This window comes from Echinops telfairi, unplaced genomic scaffold (genome assembly GCF_000313985.2).
Source record: "Echinops telfairi isolate 266 unplaced genomic scaffold, ASM31398v2 ScPeMD7_7475;HRSCAF=8513, whole genome shotgun sequence".
NCBI classification, from domain to species: domain Eukaryota; kingdom Metazoa; phylum Chordata; class Mammalia; order Afrosoricida; family Tenrecidae; genus Echinops; species Echinops telfairi.
The window spans coordinates 26826176-26839305 of NW_022111379.1; the positions used below are offsets into that span (position 1 = coordinate 26826176).

The 13130-nt window shown below is 43.4% G+C and overlaps 1 protein-coding gene across 1 annotated transcript in view; it reads right to left on the minus strand.

Moving 5' to 3' along the window:
* Window positions 1–6: 6 nt before the first annotated feature.
* Window positions 7–13130, minus strand: part of KLF13 (Kruppel like factor 13) — a 14668-nt gene continuing 1544 nt past the window's right edge. Inside the window, exon 2 of the mRNA XM_004700037.2 lies at window positions 7–343. Coding sequence (XP_004700094.1) covers window positions 54–343 — 290 coding nt within the window. The 3' untranslated portion in view covers window positions 7–53. The remainder of the gene's footprint in view (window positions 344–13130) is intronic.

Here is a 13130-nt window from a genome sequence, read left to right on the forward strand (position 1 = left end):
GCAGAAGGCTCTGCCAAGCGGCACATCCAGGCCATCTATCCAGCTATGGGAATTCAGGGTGAACTGGCAGGGCTGATTGTAGGGCTGCTGGCTTCAGAGCGGCTACAGTCACTGATGGAGCCAGTCCGAGAGCTGCCACCCCGCCTTTCCAGCATGCCTGGGTGGAAATTGGTGTGACGCCGTGCATGCTTTGTCAGGTGGTCACTACGCATGAAGCGCTTCTGGCAGATGGGACAGCTGAACTTCTTCTCACCTGTGTGCGTTCGAAAATGCCGGGCCAGCTCATCGGAGCGTGCAAATTTCTTGTTGCAATCCTGCCAATTGCAAGCAAAGGGCTTCTCACCTATGGGCAGGACAGGAGGTAGAGCAAAGTCAGTCTCAGGCACTGGATCCCCTTCTTCAGAACCATCCCAGACCCCACACTTACCCCCAAGAAGTCGGCATCTCAAATACAGAGATGTAAGAAAACCATATCCCAAAGCATGAAAGACAAATTTCAAGACAGGATGGGCTGAAGGTCCCTTGCAGCAGGAACCACAAGTCTATTGCAAATCATGCACGCAATGTGCATGTTAAAGCCAGACTAAACCCATGCTCAAATTACAGAACAATATCATTAATATTATACGCAAGTACAATTTTGTTGAAGTTCATCTAACAACTGTTGCAACAATACATTGACAAGGAACTGCAGAGGTTCAGACCAAATTCAGAAGAGGACACAGAACAAGAGATATCATTGTTATGTCAAATGGATCTTGGCTGAATGCAAAGAATACCAAAAAAATATTTAATTGTGTTTTATTGGTTAAGTAAAAGTATTTGACTGTGTGAATCATGGATAACCTTGAGAAGAATGGGAATTCCAGAACAACCCAATGTGCTTATACACTGAACTCATACATTGATCAAGAAGAAGTTGTACAAACAGAACAAGGGAATACTACCCGGTTGAAAATCAGGAAAAGTGCGTACCAGGGTTGTATCCTTTCACCATACGTATTCAATCTGTATGCTGAGCAAACAATCAGGAAATCTGGACTAGTTGAAGAAGAAGGCAACATCAGGATTGGAGGAAGGCTTGTTAACAACCTGCAGTATGCAGAGGGCACAACCTTGCTTGCTGAAAGGGAGGGGGACTTGAAACACATGTTGATGAAGATCAAGGATTGCAGCCTGCACCTGGGATTACAACTCAATATAACAAAAACCAAAATCCTCACAACTGGACCAGTAAGTAACATCATGATAAATGGAGAAAAGGCTGAAGTTGTCAAGGATTTCATCTTGCTTGGGTTCACAGTCAATACTTATGTAAGTAGCAGTCAAAAGGTCAAGACGCATATTGCACTGGGTAAGTGTGCTGCACAAGACCTCTTGGAAGTGTTGAAAAGCAGAGTGGTTACTTTAAGGCAGAGGGGGTGGATCGACCTTTTCACAGTGGTCGCCTGATTCATAACAGTAGCAAAATCACCATGATGAAGTAGCAACAAAAATAAGTGTATGGTTGGGGGGTCACCACAACATGAAGAACTGTACTAAAGGGTTGCGGCATTGGGAAGGTTGAGAACCACTGCTTTAAGGACTAAGCCATGGCACTTTCAACCATTTCATATCATACACATGTGATAGCTGGACATAAAATAAGGAATACCAAAGAATAATAAGTGTGTTTGAATTGTGGTGCTGGTGAAGAATATTGAAACCATGGACTGCCGAAAGAATGAACAAATCTGTATTGGAATAAATAAGGCCAGAGGCTCCATAAAGGTAAGGACGGTGAGACTTTGTCGTACATACTTTGGACATGTTGTCAGTAGAGATCAGTCCCTAGAGAAGGACACCATGCTTGGTAAGTAGAGAGGAATAAGAAAAAGAAAAAGGTCTTTAACAAGATGGGCTGACATAGTGACTGCAACAATGAGCTCAAACATAGGAACAATTATGAAGATGAAGTTGGATCAGGCAGGGTTTTGTTCAGTTGTGCAGAGGGTCACTTTGGGTGCGAACTGACTCTGCTCAACACCCTCCTCCCACCACTAGAATGCAGTCTTTTGGGCACAAAAGACACCTAGACTCACAGCTGTCTTTATCTCTCCTAGTCCCTTACACCCCTTTCACAGGCCTTAATGAAGACTCCCAGTTCTTGAGACTGGCCCACTTATACCCAACTAAGGATACCCACACCAATCGCCCCCAAGTAAGTCCATCAACCTCAAAGGTTTGCTCTCCTTTCTGATTCATTTAAATTTGCTCTAGTTTTTAATGTTTTCTGCTTCCTTGTGATTGAGAATTCTATCTGTTTTACTTTGAGATTCTTGCTAGTTTTTTTAAATTTTTGTTTGTTTTTCAATGTTTTCTGTATATAAAATCAGGATGAGTAAAGCTATAGAAGACAGCAGCTGGATTAATGGTTCCTTACAGGTATGGCAGGGAAGACTGGGGGGAGCTGATAATGAGTTCAATAAAGGAGAAAATATTCTAAAACTGATTGTGTTGATTGTACAACTCTTCTTGAAGTGATTGAACTATTAAATTGCATGATATGTGAAGTATAGGCTGATAAAACTGTTGGGGAAAAAAGGTGATTTGGCCAGACATAGCCTTGATGGTGTACCAGTATGTGTCCAATTTCTTCTCTGATACCTATGCCAAATAACATTTTTTTTCTCCTCAAAAAAAAAAAAAAGGAAAGGAAAAAAGTAAACAAACATCCATTGACGGCTGGGCAGCCAAGAATTACCAGCAAAAAACTGACTCCAGAGGGAAAAGAGGCAGATCAGGAAACAGAAGAGAATATTGTGGTAGTTACATAATCTGTTGTCAGTTTGAGACTTAAGAGGGAAGGGATGGAGTTTAGCCTGTCAATCAGGCTGTAGCTTGAAGACCTCATTTGGAGGCACGAAGGAGAGAAATAGCTCATTGGGGGCAATACATAGGCTCACTACCTGGGAGACCTTCCTATTGAGAAGACATGTGGAGCTACACTAGAGCCTTGGGAGCTGGAGGAGACACATGGGGACACCTGCCAGTGCTGAGATGTTTTGACTGCCACTGGATCCACAAGACTTTCCACCCACTAGCCTGTGATCTTCCTACATTTGACATCATTGCATGTGTTGCATGAGTCTGAAGAGGACTTTATAAATTGGTATCAGACATATTGGCTAATATTAGACTTCTGGACTTGATCTGGACTGGGCTGGGATGTTTTCTCAATATTCAACTGCTCTTGTATATAAAGCTCTTTCTTATACACATATGAGTGTCTATGGATATGTTTCTCTAGTCAACCCAGACTAACACAAATATTAACCAAAAAATTCTAATTAGTATTCCCAGAGGAACGTAAGACAAGTTTTTATGTATAAAACAAATAGCAGACCCTAGAACATAAGTATAAGGAAAAAGAATAATAATTAGAAACTAAAATTATAGTTACCCAAACCAAAATTCGATAGAAATGCTAGAAATACATGTAAAAACATATTCCAGAAAAGTAGAACAATAGTTCTAAGAAATATATGAATATCATAGTGTTCTGTCCCTTAGTAATGCTGAAACTGTGGTAATGCTGAAATAATGGTTGTTTTTGCTCTCCTTATTGCTTTACTTTCGGTGGAAGCAGATAGTGAAGATTCAATATTAGGCAGGAGTTCAAACAAGAGCCTCAGGAAACTAATAGAGGACATTCAACATCTTGTTTCTTTCTTGGCATATATTTCACATCATACAATTAACTTGTTTGATCTTATTAAGATTGCACACATTAAGATGTGTGCAATCATCACCACAATCAACTTCAGAACATTTTCTTCTCGTGCTCATTGTTGTTGGCTCCTCATTTCCCCCATCCTCTCTTGCCAGGTCCCCATCTAATTGCTGTCTCCACAGATCTACCTACACTGGATTTCATTTCTAGAAAATCATACAAAATACAAACAGGAAGCAAACAAACAAAAACCAACAACAATGACTAGACAAACTAGAGAAAAACATCAATTGAAAAGGAAAAAAATATTAAAACTGAAATATTACAATGGGTCAAAAAGGGAGATTAAATTATAAGGCATTACATTTTAACCTAATTACTACTGTCATAACCAACTTTACAATGTTCTCTATCTGATAACAAAACTATTCACATCCCTCCTTTATGGTCAGAGGGGATTCACCAGATATTTAATCCATGTAGAGTCCTGCAAATAGATTTTGGGCTTCCTCTGTCATCTATAGCCCTCTGCAAACTGGTGTTCACAAGTTAAGCTCTGATATCATTCTCTCCTGGATTTGGATTTTATTATTTACAATCCTAGGATCACACAGGCTAGGGTGCTTCTTCCATGTAGATCTAGTTGATGCCTCAATTTCAAGGATGACTTCAGACACAATCTTTCTGCTAACCGGACACCATCTGGTGTCTTCATCATGCTTTTCTATAACACTCCCATCTTCAGTGATCTCTTCATAAGGGTGAGCATTAAGCAGGGTCAAAGCATTCAACAACATCTTAATTAAGAAGATACAGCAAGTAAGAATACAGAAATAAAATAGAGGATGGGAAATTATAAAAGAAAAATTTTAAATGTTATCTGTCAGAGAAAGAGAGCAAAGTTAGGAAAGAAAGAAGACAGCTGATTCACATATAAAATGTTGTCAGTGTTGGGTAAGTAAATAAATATTAGTGAAAGATCATTTCTTTTCTTTTCTTAAGATTTTAGATTAAAAATAGTTTTATGGACTTAAATTCATACATCATAGGCTTTCATAGTTAAGTTGCTTTTAAAAGGAGTTGTAGGCAAGAGCATAGAGCACTAGGCAGCAGGAGCACAGACAGCCAGCTGGCAGGTGTGCACCAGCACAAGAGGTGGGTCACCAGGAGCATACACTATGCAGAGAAGAACACAAATGAGTCACAGAAAGTGATAGCATCAGAACATCCAGGAAGATGGTGCTGATGTAGGGACACCTGTCTGCAGTTCCTTCTGAGTGGTCTCCGGAGATGCAGGTGAGGAGGCTGATTCAGAGGATTCAGACCAAGCCCTGGTCTCAAAGCGCCCCAGGGGCATTTTGGCAATTTCCCCACAAATGCGCAGCTGTACTCACCATGACATGTGTCCCCCTAGGCTTCCTCTCACCTGAGACACATGCACCGTAATCCCTATTGCTTCCCAGTGCCAGAGACACATGACCAGGGGTCCCTGGCTCTTCCCAGCCCGGAGACCCCCTGCACAGCTTGTTTCCTGTGATCTCTCCCACCACCCACCCCACGAGTGTCACAGTTCCCTGGGTTTCCTATCTTGATGACCAGTGTACCTCAATCCATTGAGTTGCTCCACCCCTCCCTGCCAAACAATGTGCCCACATGACACCTGTCCATGCCCCTGCGCCCACCCACCACTACCTGCGTTGTGCTGGGAGTAAGCCCAGAATGGTCTGCCCCTCTAGGATAAGACTTCCACATGGGGAGGCCCTGGACACTGGAGACTGCTGCGACCAGTAGAATCTGAATCCCAAGTGGAATAATCCCATCACCAAGACCCTGCATACTCCCCTAATAGCAAGGGTGCAACTAGGCCCTCCAGATAGATCACCCCAGCTTTCTAGAGAGAGAGCCAGCCCCAGTGAGACAGAGAAGCTGCTCGAACACATAGTGTAGCTGGCTCTAGGTAGTTATTAGTTCTTATTGGCTTCTGAGAAAGAAGACACAGGGCTCCTTTCCTTGCAAGAGGAACTGGAACTCAGCACATTAGAATTACTCGGTGACCTTCCCCACCACTGGCAAGGTAGCCTATGAACACACGCTACCACTAGCCTTAGCCAGACTTCCTTCTAATCAGAAGCCATTCGTCCCTGGAGTAACAACTACAATAGCCTATATCCCCCCTGGGACCATTCAAAAGGAGCGGAGAATTCTGAGTTGTGTAGCAATTTACTATAAGGGGGTATTCTGTCATAAACACATATAATTAAAGGATGGCACTCTGCCTTACATAATTTATAGGGTAGATAAGGGGCTGTGGTAGATTAAATACACACCACATGTACCCCAAACCATAACCATAACCTGCTTCCTCCACCTTGACAGTACCCATTTTCCTCTAACTTACCAACTAAAAACTTATCTCCCATTACCCTTGTGGTAGTTTTATAATCGTTTGTCAATTTGAAAGGATTAAGAGTGAATGGGTGGAGTCTAGCCAGTCAGTCAGAGGCCACACAGGCCTCCCTGTGGGCATGGGCTTCTCCTGAGGATTCTGAGAACTCAGGTATTCCTCCCTTGAGATGGGAGCCACTCTCTCTGTGTGCTCTCTCCCTGCAAGACATCCCTGTGAGAGAGGCTGATGGAGCCAGACCTCTGGAGCTGGAGAAGCCACATGTAGATCCCTGCCAGCACTGAGATGCTTACAACACCACTGGATCCACAAGACTTCCCACACACTGGCCTGTGATCTTCCTACATTCTGTGCCATTGCATGTGTTTCATGACACTGAAGAGGACTTTATAGATTGGTATCGGACATATGGGCCAATATTGGACTTATGGACTTGATCTGGGATATTTTCTCAATATTCAACTGCTCTTGTTTATAAAGCTCTTTTTTATACACATATGAGTGTCTATGAATTTGTTTCTTTAATCTACCAGGCTAACACAAAGGTAAACAGATAAGACTAAGCTCAGACCTCTCTGCAGAGACCATATAGGAAAGAAGAAATTGGAGCATCATATTCCAAAAGTTGAAGGACAACAACTTTAACCCAAGAAAAGTAAAGTTTTCTCAATTAAGGAAATACTTAGAGAATACACAAACACAAACACAAAACCAGCATTACAAAAAACAAACAAACTATCCAAATATTTATGGGCAGAAAACCAATAACCTCAGCACATGAACATGAGATCATCACAATGTGTGACAATACCCAGAAAACAAAACATGGACAATAGCACCCAAAACATCACAGATCAATCAGAGGAAATAAGAAAAGAATAAACTCCTCACACACATACACTACCCTTTAAACAGTGAAGAAAGGAAATATATAAAACACAAATAGTAATGTGGGGGAAATTTCTACATTTTGATTTTTTTAAATCCTGGTTATTGATGTGATTCTGACTTATAGCAACCTCATAGCACAGAGTAGAAACTGCTTCCCAGGTTTCGAGTTAGTAAAAATCAGTGGAAGCAGACTGGCCAATCTTTGTGAGAGGCCTTTTGGCTTGAGCTGCCATGTTTTGGTTAGCAGTCCAATGCTTGACTAACTGTGCCACCTGATATATCTACCTAGAATTAAGTCTAGTTACTTGCATATCTGAACTAGCTCGGATGAGAACAGTGGAAAAACTGGTCTTCCTCCAAAATTCCTCTCCTTTTAAATTTGGTAACACACATAATGTAATAGTGAAATACATTATGTAATATCTAATTCAAGTCACTTATAAAAGGCCTCGGTTATAATGGTTGATATACACATACCAAAATCTGTCAAAATGAATCATTTTCATTAGTATCTCTTGATATTAAAACAACTTAATTCACAAGCACACATTATAAAATTAAGATTTTTAAAATGAGTCCTTAAAGAAAAGAAAAATATACACGTGATTTTTCTAATTTACAATACCATCCATAAGTACTAACATAATTTTAAATAACTGTTGTGTGTTAGAAAGACCTTGTTAAAAAAGCAAAACAAAAAAAAAGAAAGGCCTTGTTATACCAACCAAAAATATAGTTTTCTACTGTACATTCCTTAAAATGGAAGTGTAATAAAAAGTTAATTAAAAGCAGTTTGTTACTGGAAAGGGGGAAAAGAATGAAACTCAAAATTGATGGTTCTTAAGGTAGAGAGAAGTCCATGATGGATTCTCATTGGTTATTTCTAGCCCAAGGTTTTCATGGGAGGGAGGGAGGGTGTGTGTGTGTAGGTCAAATGCCACTCTAATAAGCTACATGGTCCATCACTGACTGTGTTTTCCCTTCTGATTTTCCTGTTATGAAGATTAACAACTGCACAACATTCTCAAAACAGCACACATATTCAAAAGCAGTTACATAAATTTAAACTTTCAGTTAGGTTACCCATTTTAAGCTTACAGAAAAATGTTCTTTAAAAGTAGCCAGTGGGCTCCCCGCAGGCTCCGCCCCGCCGTCTGGCCCCTCCCTCCGCGCCCTCCCGCTAATCCCCGGTCGCGCGCGCCGAGAAGTTCTGGGCAAAGTACTGGGGACTGGCCGCGCGGCCGGGGGAGGGAGAGCCGGTCGGCCGGTGCGCAGCGAGGCTCCAACCCCGCCGCCGCCCGCCCGTCCGCCCGTCCGCCCGTCCGCCCGGGCCGTTCCCGCCCCGCTCTCCGGCGGCTGGTGTGGGAGCTGTCAGCTGCGCGGCGCCTGGGGACCGGGCCGGCTGGGTTTGCCTCCTCTCCGGTCTCTGCGCGCACCGGGGCGTCGGGCGCCCGAGGACAAGGCGCCCGAGGACGAGGCGGAGCGCACAGCCTGTATCCTAAGCAAATCATCGGGAAAAACTCTATTATGTGAAGAATGAGGCGTCAGCATTGAAGGAAAGCTTATTAACAACCAGTGACAGGCAGATGACACAACCTTGCTTGCTGAATGTGAGGAGGACTTGATACACGTGCTGATGAAGATCGAGGATGGTAGCCTTCAATATGGATTATGGGTCAATGCAAAGAAAACCAAAGTCCTCACAAATGGACCGGTGCAGCTGCTTTAGCCAGTTCCCTGCTTCAGCTGGCAAGGCTCTCTTCCTGCGAGGCATCCCTGAGGAGAAGCCACAGGAACCTACCCTGATGCAGCCCTGGGTGCTGGTGCAACCACACGGAGACTCCTGCCAGTGCTGAGATGCTTGCACGCTCACAGATTTGGCTATTCTCTGGCAGTCGGCATCATTGCGTGTGTTTTGTGAGGATGAGGAGGACTTTGTAGATTGGTGTTGGACATATGGGCTAATGTTGGCCTTAAGGGCTTGGACAGCACTGGGTTGGGATGCTTTCTTAATGTACACTTACCCTTTATATAAAACTTGCTCTTATATATAAAAAAAAAAAAAAAGTAGCCAGTGGTATTCTAAAGTAGGGATGGTCAACTTTCTTTCCTGCTAAGGGCCATTTGGAATTTATAACATCATTCAAAGGCCATACAAAATTTTCAACTTTAAAAAATTAGCCTACTACATTTGTTCAAACATTTAATTAACTCATACCTAACGTGATGGCTGGAATTGCTTCTCTTTGTTGAAGCATGTGATATTAGCTGATATTAATATTTGTGTTGGCCTTATACAGTCATGGCCCGTATGTTCTCCTATTCTTGTCGCGACCCCTTTGGGGATCGAACAACCCTTTCACAGGGGTTGCCCAATTCATAACAGTAGCAAAATTACATTAGGAAGTAACAACGAAAATAATTTTATGGTTGGGGGGTCACCACAACATGAGGAACTGTATTAAAGGGTCACAGCACTAAGAAGGTTGAGAACCACTATTCTAAAGGATCCTTGTTAATGAAATACCAGTTTCTACTGTATTAGTAAAGAGGCATTCTATTTTACTAAGAAGTAATGTGTCAAAATAGAACTGTCTATCCCCCTACTGCTGAGTGCGACCACTACAAACACGCACACACACACACAAAAAACAAGACAGGGAAGAACAGACAGTGAGTGACACGGTGCATTATTGTTATATAGCTTTCACAAACAGGAGAGAAAAAAATAGTGAACTTAACAATTCACAGCTGAGAAAACACATTGCAAGACTTAATAATGAACTTTCTGAAAGCCCCAAAAATTCCATAGTGCTTTCCTTTGCAAAGTCTCCAAGGGAATGTGGGGCAAAGTCCCTCTTTCTCTGGTACCAGTTTCCTCAACCCTCAAGGGATCCAGCCAGCAAAGACAGCTTTGGAATCTTGTTCCTGACTATGCTACTTGTTTTAGGTGCAAAAGAGACCCAGATCTCAAGTATAATTTAAGGAGACTATTTAAGCCTCAGGACAAGGACAAGAACAATAAGACATCACCTGGATGAGGGATCTCATTATGACTTCATGCTAACGTTCTACTTCATCCAGGTGATAAGTCTTTGTCTTGCCTTTGTCCTGTATGAGACTCAATAAATGTTCTCCTTAAATTATATTTGAGATTTAAGGTCTCTTTTGTACCCTAAAATAATATGCAGCTTGGGTTTTCCCAGTGTGCCTGCAGCCTTGGGGCCAGTCTCTCTGCCAGCCAACCCCCAAGCTCTCTTCCCACCAGGTCCCCAAGTCCACTCCTGTACATTGGATGCCCCCACACTGGGATCCAAATGTTACCCTCTCACTTCCCATCTTACGTTGAAATTTGAGAATAGAATGGGAAACGAAAGAAGTATTTTTCATTAAGAAAATTTCTTAAACATAATCAGACATTGAGGGAATGAGTTGCTGGGCCTGAGGAATCAAAGCCACAGTCTATGGAAACACCAAGGCCAATTGGCATAATATAGCCTACAAAGACAATGCTCTACATCTAAGGTGCAACCACTGGCCTCTCCCTGTGAGGAAGAAAGAAGGATGCTGAAAATGAAGACACCTGGGAAAAATTAGTCCAATGGACTAGTGAACCACCCAGATAACGACCCCCGAAACCTGAGACCAGAAGAGCTCAATGGTGTCCCATACCACTACCAACCGCTTTTAAAGGAATCACATTGGAAGGTACGGTGTAGAATGGGAGAAAAATGCAACAGAACTTGCATTTTTAGAAAGAGACCAGACTTACTGGTCAGATAGATTGTTGAGACTCCTAAGACCTTTCAGGTCTGGAACTGAACACACTTCCACATTAATCATCAACCATTTAAGATCAAAAGAGTAGCATTTATCAAAGGGCACTGTTTAGAGGGTTAGGAAAGGAGGAAACAGAAAACAGGAAGTAGGATAAATGATGGTACACTGAGGGGATTGCAATAGGTGAGTTGAATAAGAATTGCCTAGGAATTTTTTAATGTGAAAGTATGATCTCCTCTGGAATCCTGTACGTAATTCACAATTTTAAAAAGGTAAAAAGTATATATTCGCATAACTACAAATTCCAGTTAAACGTAAGTATATGTCCTCTGCCCTATAGGGTTACTGGGAGTCAGAATCATTCCAAGGCCTTGAAGTGTTCTTATTTTTTAAATGAATTGTTTCACTGCTAGAAATGTGCTTCTCTCAGCCAGGAAGTGCCACAACACGATCAAATTAAAATGCAGATTGTCCAGCACTGATGCAAGCTCCACACTGTAGGTCATTGTTATCCAAATCCACAGGCATGCAATCAATTCCAGTTCAGAGAGAACCTGTACGGGGTGGGGTCACACTGTAGGTCATTGTTATCCAAATCCACAGGCATGCAATCAATTCCAGTTCAGAGAGAACCTGTACGGGGTGGGGTTTTCCGTACTATAAATATTTATGGGAGTAGAGAGTCTCTTCTTAGAGTAGCTGGTGGGTTTGAAACACATACCTTGTGTTAGGCAACCCAATGCTTTAACCCAAAGCACCACCAGGGTCCCTTAGGTCACTCTGTGGGACCTAAACTATGTACTCTTCCTAAGAATTCAGGGAATTTCAGAATTCAGGGAATTTCAGAATGTAGACTCCAGTCTCTGGCAGCACCTGGAGTGAAGGGCTGGCTCCCAGCTGAGAACAGTCTTTGAAGGGACCCAGGGTTGGCTCCATACTCTTCTGTTCCTCTTGGTTTTCCCAGAGACTCCCAAAAAAGCACAAGCAGGTGGAGACTGTCTCTACCCACACCACTGGAGGCTCAGGTTCCCAGCTTCCCAGACCAATGAGTGGAAGGGGAAAGAGAGTTTGATAACTTGAGCGCACACAAGCCACAATTTGAAGGCCCCACCCACGTGGCAAGTTCCGCTTCTTGACCAGATCCTCCACAATTGCCCAAGCCCAGCAGCCTGGAGATACCCAGTAGAACAGCCCAAGAAAGAAGCGCCACAAGCCGATATGTGGCCTGGTGAAGGAACCAGAAAGATTAGCCAGCCGTCAAGTTATCCGTCCAGCAGGGGAACTAGTCCTCGCCCAACGTGAGTATCCAACTTAGCCATACCCTCCATGTTTTCCCCCTCACCCCCATTCTGTACTGGAGCCCAACTCAAGTTCGAAAACCAGCTAGGCACCGCCCCCACCCCCCACCCCCCACACACCCCAGCAGCTATGTTCTGGGCTTTAAGACAAGATTGCTACGTATAAACCCACACCATTTGGCCCCACACCTTTAACTCTGACTCTAGTGCCTAAAAGGGGCCTCGCTGTCATCCTAGACACATTTACGTGGTTTGGGGCGGCGGCTAGAGGCCCACCGCTGGTGGGAAGGCTCGCAGAAAAAGATTCATCCTGGATCATGGGTCTTAAAACTGTCATAACTGAGGCCCGCTAGCCTCCAAATGTACAGGTGAAAGCGGTCTTCCCTCTAGGGTTTGAAGACTGCAGTGTTTTTTTTTAATACCTTGGAATATGCCTGAGAACTATTTCACATATGAGAAACCCTAGCTCTGGGTAAAAAGATAATCATGGAAATTAAACAGATTTTAAATTTACCCGATGTAGAAGAGGGTCGCACGAAGTGCACACTTGGTCAAAGGAAGCACGATTCTTTAACCGAAACTGGGAGAGCTGTTGCCATTCATTAAGCAATCTTTGTACTGGGTTATGGAGAAAAGTGCTACAATTCACTGACAACCCAGACCACGCGACGGTAAGTACACGTGTGCCCGCCACTCCAGCGTTCCCCGAGGTTGTCCAGGCCAGGTGTACTCCTTCCTGACAGTATTGCTGGCCAGACGTGGAGCCATTTAAGCTCTCCTGGGCTGGGTGCGTCCCCTGTAGGCCCAGTGGGCAGGTGATGCCTACAAAGAGTCTGGCGAGTACAGGGCGGTGCCCCCATCTCTGGCCCTCCCAAACCCTCATGCCGCTGCCTTTGGCTCTGGTTACGAAAACTTAAGAGAACTTAAACTTCAGAAGACTGTAAAATGAAATTAGAGGAAGAAGATAAGAAAGTGGATGCCAAACCGCTAGAAGGGAGTCTCTGTCCAGAGTAAACGTCATCTGCCATGGGCGCACCCAGCTCTG